At 46.1% G+C, this 22,427-nt stretch overlaps 1 protein-coding gene and 1 long non-coding RNA gene across 2 annotated transcripts in view; one reads left to right on the top strand and one right to left on the bottom strand.

Moving 5' to 3' along the window:
* The window catches only part of LOC128693429 (slit homolog 1 protein), a 134,746-nt gene extending 128,604 nt beyond the window's left edge, over positions 1-6,142 (top strand). Inside the window, exons 16-17 of the mRNA XM_070097448.1 lie at positions 2,674-2,835; positions 6,004-6,142. Of these exons, the coding sequence (XP_069953549.1) occupies positions 2,674-2,835; positions 6,004-6,122 (281 nt within the window). The 3' untranslated portion in view covers positions 6,123-6,142. The remainder of the gene's footprint in view (positions 1-2,673; positions 2,836-6,003) is intronic.
* Positions 6,143-6,213: 71 nt separating this feature from the next.
* LOC138854400 (uncharacterized) lies at positions 6,214-7,213 on the bottom strand. Its single transcript, XR_011393604.1, has 5 exons — positions 7,100-7,213; positions 6,851-7,035; positions 6,696-6,788; positions 6,421-6,574; positions 6,214-6,329 (listed from the first exon to the last, which is right to left on the bottom strand). It is a non-coding gene; the product is annotated as an uncharacterized lncRNA (long non-coding RNA).
* Positions 7,214-22,427: the final 15,214 nt, after the last annotated feature.

The following is a 22,427-nucleotide window of genomic DNA, read 5'->3' as shown; positions in this document are numbered from 1 at the left end:
AAATACTGCACGGAATAGACGAGGTGGACAAAGACGGGATCTTCCAGAGATGGGACACAGACACAAGAGGTCACAATTGGAAGTTGAAGACTCAGATGAATCAAAGGGATGTTAGGAAGTATTTCTTCAGTCATAGAGTAGTCAGGCCATGGAATAGCCTAGAAAGTGATGTGGTGGAGGCATGAACCATACATAGTTTTAAGGCGAGGTATGATAGAGCTCATGGGGCAGGGAGAGAGAGGACCTAGTAGCAATCAGCGAAGAGGCGGGGCCAGGAGCTGTGACTCGACCCCTGCAACCACAAATAGGTGAGTAAAATAGGTGAGTACAGGAGCTGAGTCTCGACCCCTGCAACCACAATTAGGTGAGTACACACACACACACACATACACACACACACACACACACACACACACACACACATGGTAATGCTTTATTTACAGCTAGCAAAGTCAGGGTATTTCTCCAGAATGGTCTGCAATATACCACTGTGGATAAAATACTTAGCCATTTCTTGAACATTTCTGAGTGAGTTGTTTCTAAATTCATTAATTTTATCACACTCCAGTACATAATGACGCAAGGTGTGACAATAATCCATCTGGCAAAGTTTACATTTCGTTTGGTCTACATCTTGTGGTGGTGATTCCAGGGAGGTACTATCTTCCTGTCATGTGAGTATACACAAGGAAAAAGGCTGGTACATAGCAACCATTCAGGGAGGTACTATCTTCCTGTCATGTGAGTATACACAGGTAACAGGCTGGTATACAGCAACCATCCAGGGAGGTACTATCTTCCTGTCATGTGAGTATACACAAGGAAACAGGCTGGTACATAGCAACCATCCAGGGAGGTACTATCTTCCTGTCATGTGAGTATACACAAGGAAACAGGCTGGTATACAGCAACCATCCAGGGAGGTACTATCTTCCTGTCATGTGAGTATACACAAGGAAACAGGCTGGTACATAGCAACCATCCAGGGAGGTACTATCTTCCTGTCATGTGAGTATACACAAGGAAACAGGCTGGTACATAGCAACCATCCAGGGAGGTACTATCTTCCTGTCATGTGAGTATACACAAGGAAACAGGCTGGTACATAGCAACCATCCAGGGAGGTACTATCTTCCTGTCATGTGAGTATACACAAGGAAACAGGCTGGTATACAGGAATCATCCAGGAGGGCATTACAGTTCGATAATGTAAGCGTGATTCTTGTACACACCAGGTGATAGACCGATAGACAGCAACTATTCAAGGAGTTATCTCCATCCTGTTATGTAAGAATACACACCCACACATACCCACACACACCCACACACACACACACACACACACACACACACACACACACACACACACACACACACACACACACACACACACAGTTGGAAGTTGAAGACTCAGATGAATCACAGGGATGTTAGGAATTATTTCTTCAGTCACAGAGTTGTCAGGAAGTGGAATAGTCTGGGAAGTGGGAAGTGGTGTAATGGAGGCAGGATCCATACATAAATTTAAGAAGAGGTATGATAAAGCTCATAGAGCAAGAAGTGACATAGTAGCTGCCAGTGAAGACGCGGTGCTAGGAGCTGTGAATCGACCCCTACAACCACAACTAGGTGAGTACACACACATAACACACACACACACATAACACACACACACACATACACAGTTGGAAGTTGAAGACACAGATCAGCCGGGCTGTGGCTCGTACGTTGGTTTGCGTGCAGCCAGCAGCAACAGCCTGGTTGATCAGGCGCTGATCCACCAGGAGGCCTGGTCACAGACCGGGCCGCGGGGGCGTTGACCCCCGAAACTCTCTCCAGGTAAACTCCAGGTAAACAGATGAATCACAGGGATGTTAGGAAGTATTTCTTCAGTCACAGAATAGTCAGGAAGTGGAATACTTTGGGAAGCGATGTAGTGGAGGCAGGATCCATACATAGCTTTAAGCAGAGGTATGATAAAGCTCACGGCTCAGGGAGAGTGACCTAGTAGCGACCAGTGAAGAGGCGGGGCCAGGAGCTTGGATTCGACCCCTGCAACATCAACTAGGTGAGTACACACACACACACACACACACACACACACACACACACACACACACACACACACACACACACAGTAGCAGTAGTAGTTGGGAAGCGATGTAGTGGAGGCGGGATCCATACATAGCTTTAAGCAGAGGTATGATAAAGCTCACGGTTCAGGGAGAGTGACCTAGTAGCGACCAGTGAAGAGGCGGGGCCAGGAGCTTGGACTCGACCCCCGCAACCTCAACTAGGTGAGAAGTAGGTGAGTACACACACACACCAAGTCCTGGCCTACGAGTGTACAACATCCACACACTCACCAGGTTGACAATCATCCAAAAAGATATCAACATTTCTTTATCTGAGGGCGAAACTGAAGCCTATCAAATATCTTGGATATTATCTGTTTATCTCTTGAGCATAAACACTAAAGACAAATCTTAAAAAACTTTTACTTAGATCTTCCATACACTTAACTAAACTTGTCAATGTGGTTTTTAATAGTTATTTAATTCTTCAGTATTTCCTCTCCAATTTACGAAGATTGGAATAAGAGCAGGTCTCGGGACAATGATCCCTGGAACTCTTAATTGATGTAACTTGTTCCAATGGTGTCATTTGCTGCAGGTGTGTCAGGGGCGGTGAACATCATCTTGAAGGACAACAGTCTGACTCAGCTGCAGGAAACTCCCTTCCTTGAGTTGCTGAAGGGAACGACGGGGACCATTGACATCACTGGTAACCCGCTGCAGTGTGGATGTGATCTTAGATGGCTCGTTGATGTCGCAGGTAACTACCACCAGCATAATCATCAACATCTCTATCATTATAACCACCACCATCTCTATTTTGTCATCAACCACCAGACTCCTAGTCAACTATTGTTCTTTATAACGAAGTTATTACACACATTATAGTAGCAACTACTAATACCAACACTACTACTACTACTACCATTGTTGATATATCCACTACTGTAGCAACTGCTACTACTACTACTGTCATTGTTACTACACTTACTCTTCTAGCAACTGCTACTGCTACCATTGTTGCTTCACCCACTACCGTAGCAACTACTATTACTACCACTGTTGCTACGCCCACTGTCGTAACTCCTACTACTACTACCATTGTTGCTACACCCACTACTGTGGCAACTACTACTACTACCATTGTTGCTACATCTACTACTGTAGCAACTACTATTACTACCACTGTTGCTACGCCCACTGTCGTAACTCCTACTACTACTACCACCATTGTTGCTACACCCACTACTGTAGCAACTACTACTAGCTGGTCTAGTGGCTAACGCGACGGGCTGGAGTTTTGAGACTCTATGACCGCGGGTTCAATCCCGGCCGGGGGTATGGTTTAACTACTACTACTACTACCATTATTACTACATCCACTACTGTAGCAACCACTACTACTACTACCATTATTACTACATCCACTACTGTAGCAACCACTACTACTACTACCATTATTACTACATCCACTACTGTAGCAACTACTACTCCTACTTTTGCTACTACTATTACTGCTATTATTGTTATTACTACTGCTACTACCACTACTACTATTAATGATACTATTACTACTACTACTAACTTTGCTACATCCACTACTACAACCATTACTACTATGACTGTTGCTTTATCAACAGTAGCAGGCATTATTTCTGTTGTTATTGTTACGTCTTCTATTGTAGCAACTACTTCAAACATACTTTCTACATCACTACGATAGAAAGTTTTTGTACTATTGTTGATACATTGAATTCTGAAGCTGTTGCTACTATTGTTGCTACATCTACTACTGTAGACACCACTACTGCTACTATTGTTACTACATCTACTACTGTAGTCATCACTACAGCTACTGTTGTTGCTACATCTACTACTGTAGCCACCACTACTGCTACTATTGTTGCTACATCTACTACTGTAGCCACCACTACTGCTACTATTGTTGCTACATCTACTACTGTAGCCACCACTACTGCTACTATTGTTGCTACATCTACTACTGTAGACACCACTACTGCTACTATTGTTGCTACATCTACTACTGTAGACACCACTACTGCTACTATTGTTGCTACATCTACTACTGTAGACACCACTACTGCTACTATTGTTGCTACATCTACTACTGTAGACACCACTACTGCTACTATTGTTGCTACATCTACTACTGTAGACACCACTACTGCTACTATTGTTGCTACATCTACTACTGTAGCCACCACTACTGCTACTATTGTTGCTACATCTACTACTGTAGACACCACTACTGCTACTATTGTTGCTACATCTACTACTGTAGACACCACTACAGCTACTATTGTTGCTACATCTACTACTGTAGTCATCACTACAGCTACTATTGTTGCTACATCTACTACTGTAGACACCACTACTGCTACTATTGTTGCTACATCTACTACTGTAGACACCACTACTGCTACTATTGTTGCTACATCTACTACTGTAGACACCACTACTGCTACTATTGTTGCTACATCTACTACTGTAGACACCACTGCTGCAACTATTGGTGCTACATCTACTACTGTAGACACCACTACTGCTACTATTGTTGCTACATCTACTACTGTAGACATCACTACTGCTACTATTGTTGCTACATCTACTACTGTAGCCACCACTACTGCTACTATTGTTGCTACATCTACTACTGTAGCCACCACTACAGCTTCTATTGTTGCTACATCTACTACTGTGGTCATCACTACAGCTACTATTGTTGCTACATCTACTACTGTGGTCATCACTACAGCTACTATTGTTGCTACATCTACTACTGTAGCCACCACTACTGCAACTATTGTTGCTACATCTACTACTGTAGACACCACTACTGCAACTATTGGTGCTACATCTACTACTGTAGCCACCACTACTGCAACTATTGTTGCTACATCTACTACTGTAGCCACCACTACTGCAACTATTGGTGCTACATCTACTACTGTAGCCACCACTACTGCAACTATTGGTGCTACATCTACTACTGTAGCCACCACTACTGCTACTATTGTTGCTACATCTACCACTGTAGCCACCACTACTGCTACTATTGTTGCTACATCTACCACTGTAGCCACCACTACTGCTACTATTGTTGCTACATCTACCACTGTAGCCACCACTACTGCTACTATTGTTGCTACATCTACTACTGTAGACATCACTACTGCTACTATTGTTGCTTCATCTACTACTGTAGCCACCACTACTGCAACTATTGGTGCTACATCTACTACTGTAGCCACCACTACTGCTACTTTTGTTGCTACGTCTTCCACTACTGCTACTATTATTGCTACATCTACTACTGTAGCCACCACTACTGCAACTATTGGTGCTACATCTACTATTGTAGCCACCACTACTGCTACTATTGTTGCTACGTCTTCCACTACTGCTACTATTGTTGCTACATCTACTACTGTAGCCACCACTACTGCTACTACTGTTGCTACATCTACCACTGTAGCCACCACTACTGCTACTATTGTTGCTACATCTACTACTGTGGTCATCACTACAGCTACTATTGTTGCTACATCTACCACTGTAACCACCACTACTGCTACTATTGTTGCTACATCTACCACTGTAACCACCACTACTGCTACTATTGTTGCTACGTCTACTGCTACTACTGTTGCTACGTCTTCCACTTCTACTATCAACATTGCTTCTTCCTGTGGCTTCTGTCGAAATTATGTTTTTAATAACAAGAACAAAATCAAAATATTTTATACATTATATTATCAGTAATATCCCACTGAATATTATTTTCACTATTAAAGGGCGTTATTATGTTCTTATATTCATAGAGAGGTAATTAGCTGCTGATACGAGGAAGACTAGAGCAGTTTCAGTTCCTCGGATCAAGAGTCTCACGTTGTTGTTTTGCCTTCAGATGATGACTGGTCACGGCTGGAGGGACTTACATCTTCCTGTCCCACTGACGAGTCGTACTCCATGGACACACTCAGGGACTTCCTCGAGTACCAATGTAGCTCTCTATCTAATCCTTGAGTACCAGTGTCGCTCCTCCACCTGATCCTTGAGTACCAGTGTGGCTCCTCCACCTGATCCTTGAGTACCAGTGTGGCTCCTCCATCTGATCCTTGAGTACCAGTGTGGCTCCTCCACCTGATCCTTGAGTACCAGTGACTCCTCCACCTGATCCTTGAGTGCCAGTGACTCCTCCACCTGATCCTTGAGTGCCAGTGACTCCTCCACCTGATCCTTGAGTACCAGTGTGGCTCCTCCACCTGATCCTTGAGTACCAGTGACTCCACCTGATCCTTGAGTACCAGTGTGACTCCTCCACCTGATCCTTGAGTACCAGTGACTCCTCCACCTGATCCTTGAGTACCAGTGTGGCTCCTCCACCTAATCCTTGAGTACCAGTGTGACTAGTCCACCTGATCCTTGACTACCAGTGACTCCTCCACCTGATCCTTGAGTACCAGTGACCCCTCCACCTGATCCTTGAGTACCAGTGACTCCTCCACCTGATCCTTGAGCACCAGTGACTCCTCCACCTGATCCTTGAGTACCAGTGTGGCTCCTCCACCTGATCCTTGAGTACCCGTGTAGCTCCACCTGATCCTTGAGTACCAGTGTGGCTCCTCCACCTGATCCTTGAGTACCCGTGTAGCTCCACCTGATCCTTGAGTACCAGTGTGGCTCCTCCACCTGATCTTTGAGTACCAGTGTGACTTCTCCACCTGATCCTTGAGTACCAGTGACTCCTCCACCTGATCCTTGAGTACCAGTGACCCCTCCACCTGATCTTTGAGTACCAGTGTGACTCCTCCACCTGATCCTTGAGCACCAGTGACTCCTCCAACTGATCCTTGAGTACCAGTGTGGCTCCTCCACCTGATCCTTGAGTACCCGTGTAGCTCCACCTGATCCTTGAGTACCAGTGTGGCTCCTCCACCTGATCTTTGAGTACCAGTGTGACTCCTTTACCTGATCCTTGAGTACCAGTGTGGCTTCTCCACCTGATCCTTGAGTACCAGTGACTCCTCCACCTGATCCTTGAGTACCAGTGTGGTTCCTCCACCTGATCCATGAGTACCAGTGTGGCTCCTCCACCTGATCCTTGAGTACCAGTGTGGCTTCTCCACCTGATCCTTGAGTACAAGTGACTCCTCCACCTGATCCTTGAGTACCAGTGTGGTTCCTCCACCTGATCCATGAGTACCAGTGTAACTCCTCCACCTGATCCTTGAGTACCAGTGGCTCCTTCACCTGACCCTTGAGTGCCAGTGTGGCTCCTCCACTTGATCCTTAAGTACCAGTGTAGCTCCTCCACCTGATCCTTGAGTACCAGTGTGGCTCCTCCACCTGATACTTGAGTACCAGTGTGGCTCCTCCACCTGATCCTCGAGTACCAGTGTGGCTCCTCCATCTGATCCTCGAGTACCAGTGTGGCTCCTCCGCTTAATCCTCGAGCACCAGTGTGGCTCCTCCACTTGATCCTTGAGTACCAGTTTGGCTCCTCCACCTGATCCTCGAGTACCAGTGTGGTTCCTCCACCTTGTCCTCGAGTACCAGTGTGCCTCCTCCACCTGACCCTCGAGTACCAGTGTGGCTCCTCCACCTGATCCTCGAGTACCAGTGTGGCTCCTCCACCTGATCCTCGAGTACCAGTGTGGCTCCTCCACCTGATCCTCGAGTACCAGTGTGGCTCCTCCACCTGATCCTCGAGTACCAGTGTGGTTCCTCCACCTTGTCCTCGAGTACCAGTGTGCCTCCTCCACCTGACCCTCGAGTACCAGTGTGGCTCCTCCACCTTGTCCTCGAGTACCAGTGTGGCTCCTCCACCTGATCCTTGAGTACTAGTGTGGCTCCTCCACCTGATCCTCGAGTACCAGTGTGACTCTTCCACCTGATCCTTGAGTACCAGTGTGGCTCCTTCACCTGATCCTCGAGTACCAGTGTGGCTCCTCCACCTGACCCTCGAGTACCAGTGTGGCTCCTCCACCTGATCCTCTAGTACCAGTGTGGCTCCTCCACCTGATCCTCTAGTACCAGTGTGGCTCCTCCACCTGACCCTCGAGTACCAGTGTGGCTCCTCCACCTGACCCTCGAGTACCAGTGTGGCTCCTCCACCTGATCCTCTAGTGCCAGTGTGGCTCCTCCACCTGACCCTCGAGTACAAGTGTGGCTCCTCCACCTGATCCTCTAGTACCAGTGTGGCTCCTCCACCTGACCCTCGAGTACCAGTGTGGCTCCTCCACCTGATCCTCTAGTGCCAGTGTGGCTCCTCCACCTGACCCTCGAGTACCAGTGTGGCTCCTCCACCTGATCCTCTAGTACCAGTGTGGCTCCTCCAACTGACCCTCGAGTACCAGTGTGGCTCCTCCACCTGACCCTCGAGTACCAGTGTGGCTCCTCCACCTGATCCTCTAGTACCAGTGTGGCTCCTCCACCTGATCCTCTAGTACCAGTGTGGCTCCTCCACCTGACCCTCGATTACCAGTGTGGCTCCTCCACCTGACCCTTGAGTACCAGTGTGGCTCCTCCACCTGATCCTCTAGTACCAGTGTGGCTCCTCCACCTGATCCTCTAGTACCAGTGTGGCTCCTCCACCTGACCCTCGAGTACCAGTGTGGCTCCTCCACCTGATCCTCTGGTACCAGTGTGGCTCCTCCACCTGATCCTCTAGTACCAGTGTGGCTCCTCCACCTGATCCTCTAGTACCAGTGTGGCTCCTCCACCTGATCCTCTAGTACCAGTGTGGCTCCTCCACCTGATCCTCTAGTACCAGTGTGGCTCCTCCACCTGATCCTCTAGTACCAGTGTGGCTCCTCCACCTGACCCTCGAGTACCAGTGTGGCTCCTCCACCTGACCCATGAGTACCAGTGTGGCTCCTCCACCTGATCCTCTAGTACCAGTGTGGCTCCTCCACCAGATCCTCTAGTACCAGTGTGGCTCCTCCACCTGACCCTCGAGTACCAGTGTGGCTCCTCCACCTGATCCTCTGGTACCAGTGTGGCTCCTCCACCTGATCCTCTAGTACCAGTGTGGCTCCTCCACCTGATCCTCTAGTACCAGTGTGGCTCCTCCACCTGACCCTCGAGTACCAGTGTGGCTCCTCCACCTGACCCTTGAGTACCAGTGTGGCTCCTCCACCTGATCCTCTAGTACCAGTGTGGCTCCTCCACCTGATCCTCTAGTACCAGTGTGGCTCCTCCACCTGATCCTCTAGTACCAGTGTGGCTCCTCCACCTGATCCTCTAGTACCAGTGTGGCTCCTCCACCTGATCCTCTAGTACCAGTGTGGCTCCTCCACCTGATCCTCTAGTACCAGTGTGGCTCCTCCACCTGATCCTCTAGTACCAGTGTGGCTCCTCCACCTGATCCTCTAGTACCAGTGTGGCTCCTCCACCTGATTCTCTAGTGCCAGTGTGGCTCCTCCACCTGATCCTCTAGTACCAGTGTGGCTCCTCCACCTGATCCTCTAGTACCAGTGTGGCTCCTCCACCTGATCCTCTAGTACCAGTGTGGCTCCTCCACCTGATCCTCTAGTACCAGTGTGGCTCCTCCACCTGATCCTCTAGTACCAGTGTGGCTCCTCCACCTGATCCTCTAGTACCAGTGTGGCTCCTCCACCTGATCCTCTAGTACCAGTGTGGCTCCTCCACCTGATCCTCTAGTACCAGTGTGGCTCCTCCACCTGATTCTCTAGTGCCAGTGTGGCTCCTCCACCTGATCCTCTAGTACCAGTGTGGCTCCTCCACCTGATCCTCTAGTACCAGTGTGGCTCCTCCACCTGATCCTCTAGTACCAGTGTGGCTCCTCCACCTGATCCTCTAGTACCAGTGTGGCTCCTCCACCTGATCCTCTAGTACCAGTGTGGCTCCTCCACCTGATCCTCTAGTACCAGTGTGGCTCCTCCACCTGATCCTCTAGTACCAGTGTGGCTCCTCCACCTGATCCTCTAGTACCAGTGTGGCTCCTGCACCTGATCCTCTAGTGCCAGTGTGGCTCCTCCACTCTCTGTATATAACAATGGTTATAAATGACCATAATTTTTAAAGGGGTGGACCGGTAAGCCAGCGGAAGGCCTCGGTCAGATGACCAAAAGCTCCAAAGGCGGGTCATCATCTGACTAAGACCCGCGTCAGGAAACATTTGTCCTGTTTCCTGACGAACCTTACCTAACCTAACCTAACCTAACCTAACCTAACCTAACCTAACCTAACCTAACCTAACCTAACCTTACCTAACCTAACCTAACCTAACCGAACCTTACCTAACCTAACCTAACCTAACCGAACCTTACCTAACCTAACCTAACCTCCACTCTCTGTACTCTTGTCAGGTTGCGTGATTGTTTGTGGTGTTATGTCTTATTATAAAGGTTTAAATATTCCGTGTCTAACATTATCAAATCCACACGATTATCATCTACTTATTGCCGTTATAACCAGTTCCCTCTCAAAATATCCCGACACTGTCTCATAAGATAAGCGCATATTGTAAAAAAAAAGTTAATAAAAATTTTTTCTTGCTCTACTAGTTTTTCCTATGGTTCCAAAAGTCTCCTTCCTACTTTTTTTTTTTACAAAAAAAGTACAATACGAAAAACAAAAAAAGACAGGACTGTACTGTGCTACCAGCCTTCGCCATATATTGAAATTCGCCAATAGATTTTTGTAACTGGTGGAAGGACATATGAGCAACTAGTATGATATTTTATTGTGGCAGCGTTTCACTCTCCAGTAGCTTTGTCAAGCGGCTACAGCTTAACAAAGCTCCTGGAGAGTGAAACGTTGCCACAGCAAAATATTACATTAGTTGCTTGTGTGTCCTTTCACGTTACACATTGTCGGCAATTCTAACATCATTGTCACAATAACTGGTAAAATTTTTAAGTGCCTTGTAGCAGGACAGGGCATTCAGTGTGACAGCCGACAAGACCTGGTGAAATCCCTGGTGCCCTTGTGGCTAAAGCTCTCGCTTCACACACGGAGGGCCCGGGTTCGATTCCCGGTGGGGTGAAAACCTGTTGTCCTGTTCATCTAGAAGCAAATAGGTTATTATTATTATTATTATTATTAAAGATTAGCCGGTATTCTCCCGGCCCGGGCCTTTTCCAAGTGGTGGCCCGGCCTTGACTCCCTCTTTAGGGAGTGTCTGAGACCTAAGTCTCCCATGGGAGGAGGCACAAGTACCTCCTCATCTTTGGGACCAATTGTCCCCAGGCCTAGCCACAAGCTAGGCCTCTCTGGTCTGCCATCCCCGCCCCAAGGGGGCTAATGGGAATGACAGTCTTGTGAGCTACAAGCTCCGGCTCAGGCACCTACCCTACCCTAGAAGGGTTAGGCATGGTATCGATGAGCAAATAGGTACCTGGGTGTTAGTCGGCTGGTGTGGGTCGCATCCTGGGTGTCAAGATTGAGGACCATAATGGAAATAAGTTAGAGTCCTCGATGAAGCACTGACTATTCTTTTTTTTTTTTTTTTTTTATTCGCCGGTATTCTCCCGGCCCGGGTCTTTTCCAAGTAGTGGTGACCCGGCCTTGGTTCCCTATCTGGGGAGTGTCTCGAGACCTAAGTCTCCCATGGGAGGAAGTATAAGTACCCCCTCATCTTTGGGACCAACTGTCCCCAGGCCAAGCCACATTCCCCGCCCTCACGGGGTTCGTAGGGAGAAGCTAGGCCTTTGGTTATTATTATTATTATTATTATTATTATTATTATTATTATTAAAGATTAGCCGGTATTCTCCCGGCCTGGGCCTTTTCCAAGTGGTGGCCCGGCTTTGGCTCCCTCTTTAGGGAGTGTCTGAGACATAAGTCTCCCATGGGAGGAGGCACAAGTACCCCCTCATCTTTGGGACCAACTGTCCCCAGGCCTAGCCACAAGTTTTTTTTATATTTTATTAAAAACAGACAATACATATATATATCGGGTTATACATAGCCAATATAAGTTCTTCATATCTAAACATACTGTACGTTTTGCTGTGCCCTTACACAAAATTTCTCTCGTCCCTTGTATAGTTTTTATCCCTGAACCCTTATACTATATACAAGCTTATACAATTTTAGAACATGTCAGCAATACAATGACCTATTCAGTAAATGTCAAATATATACTCTTCACTCAACTTATAGATTTATTATGCCATTAGATTTAATTCCATTAAAAACAATATAAGACTGTGTAAATTAATACAAAATAAAAACAATCCTCTTACCCGATCCAAACCGCTAATTACAATATACTCACTGAAAAACTGCATTCAGTAAATTCAGACAGTTAACTTACCCCCCCCTTTTAAAACCCATTTCACCATATTGCTTAACAACACATCATTGTTCTTTTAAATAACTACTCGACAATAGTTATAAAAGCCTACTGCTATCCTAACATCACAATTGATATTAATACACAAGACGTATACCGTTACTGCACATCAGTAACCACTCCAGCTCCCACAAAATATGTTACACTTATTATTTACCTAAAATAATGCCGTTGTATAATGCTATACAAAGTACATTGAAATGGCAATTGAAACAAAGTAACGAAAAGGGAACATACAACAAGCATGTGTTGAATACATATAAACCTACACATCACATACACCACAGTACTATCTTTGTATAACACCTTTGAGGACAAACGGAGAATCCAGACATACTTAGGTCATGCCTTGTGTCATCTCAAACCATCAAACACACAAATACTGTGAGATGTACCCTCTCACACATTATACACACAATAATGTAGTGATTGTGACAGTGTCAGCGTGCCTCGTTGTGCTCCCGGTTTTCTGGTGTTTTCACGGTCGCTCTTACGTGCTAGAACTTTAATTTGTGTCATCAATCCTATACGATACATCCCTCTAGCGCCTGGAACCAATCTTGGGCGGAAAACATTATATACTGAGTCAAAAAAGGAGAATTAGTGTGCACTACCTAGCAGAGTTTACTGCCAGAGGGGAATCATAGGCCTGTGTCCCGTGTGAAAAAAAATAATAATAATTGAACTTTGTGTCAGAGGAAAGAAAGTCTCCCTGAAAGCATTGAGTATACATAGTGTATAGTGTATACTACAGTGGCTCCCTAGTATATTGATGATAAAGGCTAAAGTGTCATTTGAAAACAGGTGAATTTGTAAATGAAGTGATAAGCCTATAGAGGCAGGTGCCAGAAGTCGCCAGAAACTTACCACAGGTCAGCTGTTTTTTAATCTTCCTGGCCTGCTAGTGTACTCGCATATAATCTAGTGATACCAGTGAATAGCAGAATACAGTGTTGTAGTAGCAACTAACCAGTATTATAATGGTACTTAGTGGAGTGGAGTGACTTTCATTAGTTTCTTTTTCTTGAAATACGAGACGTTACTGTGAATTTCATATAACCTGTAGTTACCAGCGGTCGCAATATACACAACGAGAAGCAATTATTACTACAGAAAAAGCGCCCTTCCTCCAAAATTTGCACCAGTCAACTATAGTGATAATATAGCATTTATTGTGGTGGAGACGGAAAAAAAAAAAAAAAAAAAAAAAAAAAAAAAAAAAAAAAAAAAAAAAAAATAGAGAAGCTAGATACAGCGATTGATAAACAAGGGTTGAGGCTCTACCGTTCGTCATTGTAGGAGTGCCAGCAGTCACCGGCTCTTCAACACGCAAGTTATACTTTTGTATCAATCAAATCACATATTACTCGGGTAGATAATTTCCAGTAGATCCTTCATGTGTTAGCCCAAATCACCGACTAGTATGTTTTAAATAAGTGACCCACTGATCAGATCAGATAGACTGGTCCGAACCCTTGACTGGTCCGAACCCTTGACTGGTCCGAACCCTTGACTGGTCTGAACCCTTGACTGGTCCGAACCCTGGACTGGTTTCAAACGATTTCGTTGTGCACCACCTAGCAGGTTATTAATAGAATATTCAAGAGGTTGCTAGTAGAATTGCAATAAATCAACCATTCAAATCATTATGAAGCTGTGTGTAGCCTGTGGTCAGTCAAACAAACGGGCTTCCACATGCATAAATTGTCATTTCTGTGGAAATTGGTGTCACGCCCCTTGTGCAGATATCCAAGAACTAGCTACAAGCAGTATTAAAACAGGGAAGTGTTTTTGGGTATGCCCAAATGAGATAAATCTGTGGACTAAAATCACAAGGGTATTAAAAGAGGTCAACATCAAAGCTGCTTTCATAGAAAACCTGGAAGCTTTCTACAACAGATGGGAACATAAAAAGTCCGGGCTGAATGGTACTGCCCTTGATACTGGCCATGTAGTCAGAAACTGTAAGGCTGGAGATGATGTCCTGGTAGTCAGTAAATGGGGGGCTGATAGTGCTGTCCTGGGAGACAGTAATGGGGAAGCTGGAGGTGCTGTCCTGGGAGACAGTAATGGTGAAGCTGGAGGTGCTGTCCTGGGAGACAGTAATGGTGAAGCTGGAGATGCTGTCCTGGGAGACAGTAATGGGGAAGCTGGAGATGCTGTCCTGGGAGACAGTAATGGTGAAGCTGGAGATTTTGTCCAGGTAGTCGGGAATTATACGCAGGAAGGAATACATATAAATGACCTCATAGGGGACAGGAGCCATAGTAGGGAAACAAGTGTAGTCAAAGATAAGATAAAACCAATATTGCAAACTAGAAACCCGCAGGAAATAGCAAACAAGAGGACTCCACTAGCAATAGTGAGGATATATTACCAAAAACAACTGGTGGGAGCTCCATTGTTGGTGCTAGGGAGGATAGAAGTAAGACAGGGAAACATGCACCAACAGGGAATACAGTCACAGAAACCCAAGGCAAACGGAAACCAAGCCTGTGCACATACTATGCACTCGGTATCTGCTGGCATGGGAAATCTGGAAAAACAGATGGGACGTGCAACTATGACCACCCTAGGAAATGCCATGCCCATATGACAACAGGAAAATGCAAACTCCCTTCCTGTAAGCTTTTTCACCCTGAACTGTGTACCTCTTCATACAGGAAAGACTGTGCTATAACTTAAATTGCCAGGCATACCATCTAAAGGGGACAAAAAGATACAAAACATCCAGGCCATGGGAAAACCTGGGTAGCCACAGCCACTCAAGAGGGAGAGGTTTTTTAGTGCCAGGAAGGAAAAAAAACTGGCAGGAAATGGCAGAAATCGTACACCAAATCCAGTCATTCCTGGAGTGGAACCACAGTCGATGGCCTCCACTCCAAACCAACAGATACAGATACTAATGCCGGAAAAAAAATCCCCCCCCAGTACCAACAATACCACCAGTCCGATAACATTCTTCTTTGCAAATATACAGGGTCTAAAGCCAGCAACAAACAACAAAATACCTTTCATCCGTGGACTGCTTGCAGAGGCAAAGGCAATGTTCGCGGCTTTCACTGAGACCCACATAAAGGATCACTTGGACAACGAAATATGGATCCCAGGTTACAACCTATACAGATGTGACAGAGTGAACAGGCAAAAGGGGGGGGTTGGCCTGTACATTGCAGAGTCACTTGTTTGCACAGAACTGCTAAATGCCTCAAATGATGTAGTGGAAGTTTTAGCAGTAAAGGTCGAGAACCAAAACCTAGTCATTGTGATAGTCTACAAGCCTCCGGATGCAACATCCCAGCAATTCCAGGAACAGCTGTTAAAAATTGACCACTGTCTGGAAAACCTTCCAGCTCCTGCACCCAACATCTTGCTCCTGGGGGATTTCAACTTAAGGCACCTAAAATGGAGGAATATAGCAAATAATATTGTTGCAGTAATAACACCAGGAGGCAGCTCTGATGAAAACTCACACTCACGCGAGCTTTTAAATCTCTGCACAAAATTCAATTTAAACCAGCAAATAATAGAGCCTACTAGACTGGAGAATACACTAGACCTCATCTTCACTAACAATGATGATCTGATAAGAAATATCACCATATCAAAAACAATATACTCAGATCACAACATAATTGAGGTTCAGTCATGTATGCGCGGAGCCCCAGACCGACATAATGAGATTAGTCACGAGGGAGCATTCACCAAATTCAACTTCAATAACAAAAACATAAAGTGGGACCAAGTAAACCAAGTACTAACCGATATAAGCTGGGAAGATATACTAAGCAACACAGACCCCAACTTATGCCTAGAACAGATTAACTCGGTGGCACTCGATGTATGCACAAGGCTTATTCCTCTAAGAAAAAGGAGGAGTAGATGTAAAACAGAAAGAGACAGGCGCTCCCTTTACAGGCGACGGAAAAGAATAACAGAGCGGCTAAAAGAGGTCAATATATCTGAAATGCGTAGGGAGACACTGGTCAGAGAAATAGCAAGCATCGAACTTAAGCTAAAAGAATCCTTTAGGAGTCAGGAATCGCGGGAAGAACTAAAAGCCATAAATGAAATCGAAAGAAACCCAAAGTATTTCTTCTCCTATGCCAAATCAAAATCGAGAACAACGTCCAGTATTGGGCCCCTACTTAAACAAGATGGGTCCTACACAGATGACAGCAAGGAAATGAGTGAGCTACTCAAGTCCCAATATGACTCAGTTTTTAGCAAGCCGCTAACCAGACTGAGAGTCGAAGATCAAAATGAATTTTTTATGAGAGAGCCACAAAATTTGATTAACACAAGCCTATCCGATGTTATCCTGACGCCAAATGACTTCGAACAGGCGATAAATGACATGCCCATGCACTCTGCCCCAGGGCCAGACTCATGGAACTCTGTGTTCATCAAGAACTGCAAGAAGCCCCTATCACGAGCCTTTTCCATCCTATGGAGAGGGAGCATGGACACGGGGGTCGTCCCACAGTTACTAAAAACAACAGACATAGCCCCACTCCACAAAGGGGGCAGTAAAGCAACAGGGTCCTAAGAAGCAAGATCACCACGCATCTAGAAACCCATCAGTTACACAACCCAGGGCAACATGGGTTTAGAACAGGTCGCTCCTGTCTGTCTCAACTATTGGACCACTACGACAAGGTTCTAAATGCACTAGAAGACAAAAAGAATGCAGATGTAATATATACAGACTTTGCAAAAGCCTTCGACAAGTGTGACCATGGCGTAATAGCGCACAAAATGCGTGCTAAAGGAATAACAGGAAAAGTCGGTCGATGGATCTATAATTTCCTCACTAACAGAACACAGAGAGTAGTCGTCAACAGAGTAAAGTCCGAGGTAGCTACGGTGAAAAGCTCTGTTCCACAAGGCACAGTACTCGCTCCCATCTTGTTCCTCATCCTTATATCCGACATAGACAAGGATGTCAGCCACAGCACCGTGTCTTCCTTTGCAGATGACACCCGAATCTGCATGACAGTGTCTTCCATTGCAGACACTGCAAAGCTCCAGGCAGACATCAACTAAATTTTTCAGTGGGCTGCAGAAAACAATATGAAGTTCAACGATGAGAAATTTCAATTACTCAGATATGGTAAACATGAGGAAATTAAATCTTCATCAGAGTACAAAACAAATTCTGGCCACAAAATAGAGCGAAACACCAACGTCAAAGACCTGGGAGTGATCATGTCGGAGGATCTCACCTTCAAGGACCATAACATTGTATCAATCGCATCTGCTAGAAAAATGACAGGATGGATAATGAGAACCTTCAAAACTAGGGAGGCCAAGCCCATGATGACACTCTTCAGGTCACTTGTTCTATCTAGGCTGGAATATTGCTGCACACTAACAGCACCTTTCAAGGCAGGTGAAATTGCCGACCTAGAAAATGTACAGAGAACTTTCACGGCGCGCATAACGGAGATAAAACACCTCAATTATTGGGAGCGCTTGAGGTTCCTAAACCTGTATTCCCTGGAATGCAGGAGGGAGAGATACATGATTATATACACCTGGAAAATCCTAGAGGGACTAGTACCGAATTTGCACACGAAAATCACTCACTACGAAAGCAAAAGACTTGGCAGACGATGCACCATCCCCCCAATGAAAAGCAGGGGTGTCACTAGCACGTTAAGAGACCATACAATAAGTGTCAGGGGCCCGAGACTGTTCAACTGCCTCCCAGCACACATAAGGGGGATTACCAACAGACCCCTGGCAGTCTTCAAGCTGGCACTGGACAAGCACCTAAAGTCAGTTCCGGATCAGCCGGGCTGTGGCTCGTATGTTGGTTTGCGTGCAGCCAGCAGCAACAGCCTGGTTGATCAGGCTCTGATCCACCAGGAGGCCTGGTCTCAGACCGGGCCGCGGGGGCGTTGACCCCCGGAACTCTCTCCAGGTAAACTCCAGGCAACAACACTACTTACATACTGTATTCAAAACCTTCTTAAAAACAATGTGAAAAACATATCTTACACAACTACCCAGACCAAACTCACATCACAAAAGAAGCTTATTTATTATATTACCAAACATACCACACATGCTAACATCTATACACATTTCCATACTCAAGAAACTAGCCCACCACTACCCCTTACTTTATACTTAAATCTCTTAAATCCTTCAACCTAAATCTACGATAACCTTCAGTAAATGCTGTCTCCCATCTTCCCCCATAAAGATCCCTATTGCGGCACTGTTCTATACATCGTGGCCCCTAACACTCTTATCCTTTCCTCGACTCCCACCTCCCTCATTGCCCAAGATATATAAATAAAATCAGTAACCACATACGCAACCGCATTCACCACCTGCTGACTCCACCCACCTATATCTAAACTTAACACCCGCAACACCTGTAACCCTTCCCCACCCACTAACCTAACTACCCTACTTAGCCAGACCCTCACATCTTCTAAACAAGTACAAAAGTACACAGCGTGAAATATAGTTTCCGGACATCCACACGCTTTGCACTCCCCACCCTCCCTTAATCTCCTATTAAATAACACAACCCCAGACGGCAAGATCCCATGTAAAAACCTAAACATAACCTCCCTGACACTTGGTTTTACATGTAGTTGTTGAAGACATTTCCATACAGAACCCCATGCATACATAGGGTATGCCCCCTCAAATGCCACCACCACAGACCCACCCCCCACCCTCTCAAGAACCTTCAATTTAAGCTGTTTTGGATCCCTTACCGTCAGTAAAACTCGCAACAAGAATATAAATAACGTCATTCCTCGCCCAGCTGCCGGTGAGGGTGGACGTTTGCTACTCCTCTCTGACAGGCGCAAGTGCTAGCCAGGCTGTCACAATGGTGGTTGGGGTGCGACGCAGAATTAACACTGTCGGCATAGAATTACTGAGAGGTACAATTAATCAAGATTCGGCGTTGACGTTGTGCATTACCTTTGTAAATTGTGAGTTCATTACCTTTGTAAATTGTGAGTTCATTACCTCTGTAACTTGCTCAGCTATCAAAACTTTGAAGTCCAGTCCCTGGACCAATTATGTACCTCTGTAATCTTTTGACTACCGCCCACAGGATGGGTATGGGGTGCATAATAAACATATTAAACTTAACTACTTAAACAACGTTGTTGCCTCTGATTATTCGAGAGACATATGGGATTGAGGATTGCGACCTTTACGGTGTAGCCTTAAATGGAAACTACCGAATGTTCGTGAAACTGCTGTCATCACACGTGTATGAGGATCTACTTGCTCAATATCAGGATGTTGCTATCGAGGTTAACGAGGGCATCCTGGTAAAGATGGTCGATGTTTCGAGTCAATTTACGTATGTAAAGTTACGTAATGTGCCTTTCGAGGCAAATGAAGCTGACCTACGTAGTGTGTTCGGGAAGTTTGGAACTGTACACGTAGCTCAACAAGGCAAGTGGACGGCAGGGGCTTATGTGGGTTATCCAGAAGGTAGTTTTAGCCTAAAGATGACTCTGAGGCAACCTATACCTTCGTATGTGTTCTTAGAGGAATTTAGGACACAAATACTCGTAACTTACGCTGGCCAACGTAGAACTTGTAGACTGTGTGATGGTTATGATCACATAGCGGCTGAATGTGTGCGGCGGAGGACTGGCCAGGGAATACCAAGGAGTGACATTACGAGGCGAGGACCTACAGTGACAGATCAGAACCGCCAGGATGGACGTAGGCGTGGTCGGTTGTGGAGTGAGGAAGTGGAGGAAATGCAACGTGAGGTGGAGCATGAGGGTGCAGTGCAGCAATTGAGTGCGTCTGCAGAGGATGTGATGCACGAAGCGGACAAGGACGTACCGAATGACGTAGAAATTGACGTAGTGCTTGAGACAGTTTTGCAGGAGATGTTCCCTAAATCGGAGGAAGCCTTGACAGAGTTAACGACGAGAGACCAGGTACAGGGACAAGGGGAAGCATGCGGGTCTGAAGAAAGGAATGTAATGTCGGCTTGGCCAAGTAGTGAGAAGGGGAATGAGGTGATAGAGGTGGAGGTGCACAATGAGGAAGGTCAGGAGACTAGCATGGCAGAAGAGGAAGTGTCGAGGAAGCGGGCAGCTGTCACGTCTGACTCGGATGACGTCCTCACTCCAGCACAAAGACCAGGGAAAAAGGCGGGGATTGAAGGTGTGTGTAGAGGCACAGAGAAAAAGAAACGCCAGCAAGGGGTTAGGAGTGGAGGGGGATGGGGTGAGTGCCAAGGACGGTGTGTATGAGGCTACTGGACAGCGGAAAAATGTGGTGGGGAAAAGTGGGTGGAAAACGTAAGCAGGCCTAAGGTGTATGACAATTAATGTTAATGGTTTATGTAAGAGTGGTAAGTGTGTATGGTTGCGAGGACTGCTGTATCGTTACAAGGTAGATGTTGCCTTTATACAAGAGCATAACTTGAAAATAGGAAAATTGCTGGAGGTGGATGGATATAGGGCTTTTGTAACTCCAACAACACGTTTAAAAGGTGGAGTAGGTGTTTTAATTCGTGAGGCAAGCCCGTTTGTTTTGCAAAGATTTGAGGGGGGGGGTGAGGGAAGAATAATGAGAGTGGACGGGTGGTGGATGCGTGAACGCGTGTCCTTTGTTGGAGTGTATGCTCCGGCGGAGAACGATGCGAGGGTAAAATCGGCATTTGTAACCTGGAGTTTACCTGGAGAGAGTTTCGGGGGTCAACGCCCCCGCGGCCCGGTCTGTGACCAGGCCTCCTGGTGGATCAGCGCCTGATCAACCAGGCTGTTGCTGCTGGCTGCACGCAAACCAACGTACGAGCCACAGCCCGGCTGATCAGGAACTGACTTTAGGTGCTTGTCCAGTGCCAGCTTGAAGACTGCCAGGGGTCTGTTGGTAATCCCCCTTATGTGTGCTGGGAGGCAGTTGAACAGTCTCGGGCCCCTGACACTTATTGTATGGTCTCTTAACGTGCTAGTGACACCCCTGCTTTTCATTGGGGGGATGGTGCATCGTCTGCCAAGTCTTTTGCTTTCGTAGTGAGTGATTTTCGTGTGCAAGTTCGGTACTAGTCCCTCTAGGATTTTCCAGGTGTATATAATCATGTATCTCTCCCTCCTGCGTTCCAGGGAATACAGGTTTAGAAACCTCAAGCGCTCCCAGTAATTGAGGTGTTTTATCTCCGTTATGCGCGCCGTGAAAGTTCTCTGTACATTTTCTAGGTCGGCAATTTCACCTGCCTTGAAAGGTGCTGTTAGAGTGCAGCAATATTCCAGCCTAGATAGAACAAGTGACTTGAAGAGTGTCATCATGGGCTTGGCCTCCCTAGTTTTGAAGGTTCTCATTATCCATCCTGTCATTTTTCTAGCAGATGCGATTGATACAATGTTATGGTCCTTGAAGGTGAGATCCTCCGACATAATCACTCCCAGGTCTTTGACGTTGGTGTTTCGCTCTATTTCGTGGCCAGAATTTGTTTTGTACTCTGATGAAGATTTAATTTCCTCATGTTTACCATATCATATCAGTAAGGGATGATCTGGTGTATTTCTTGAGAGTGCTGCCCAGGGTTGCATTGATTGGGGGAGATTGGAATTGTATAATACGGAGATTTGATGTGATGCCAGCGGGGGCGGGATATTTTTCAAATGTGTTGCGAGACCTGTGTAGAGATATTGGGGTACGAGATGCATTTTGGGGTGGAATAGGTGAAGTGCAACATATGTATGTAAGGAGGGAATATGCAGCTAGACTGGATAGGATCTATATAACGCAAGGGGTTTCAGTGGAGTCTTTTAACACTATAGAAGCAATTTATTCAGATCACAGGGCAGTGGTGGTGGGGGTAGCATGGGACTCGTTAGTGAAACGGTTTGAAAGCTACTGGAAATTAAACACGTGACTCCTTGAGGATGAGGAAGTGGAGGAGGGGTTTGCTTCGCTGTGGAGGAAGCTAAGTGAGGAGGCAAAAAGGGTTGATAATGTTGTACGTTGGTGGGACAGTGTGGCCAAGGAGAGGATTCGTAGTT

This window comes from Cherax quadricarinatus, chromosome 57, assembly GCF_038502225.1.
Source record: "Cherax quadricarinatus isolate ZL_2023a chromosome 57, ASM3850222v1, whole genome shotgun sequence".
Lineage (NCBI taxonomy): Eukaryota > Metazoa > Arthropoda > Malacostraca > Decapoda > Parastacidae > Cherax > Cherax quadricarinatus.
The sequence above is the reverse complement of the archived record's forward strand: the minus strand, read 5'-3'. Positions and strand labels throughout refer to the sequence as shown.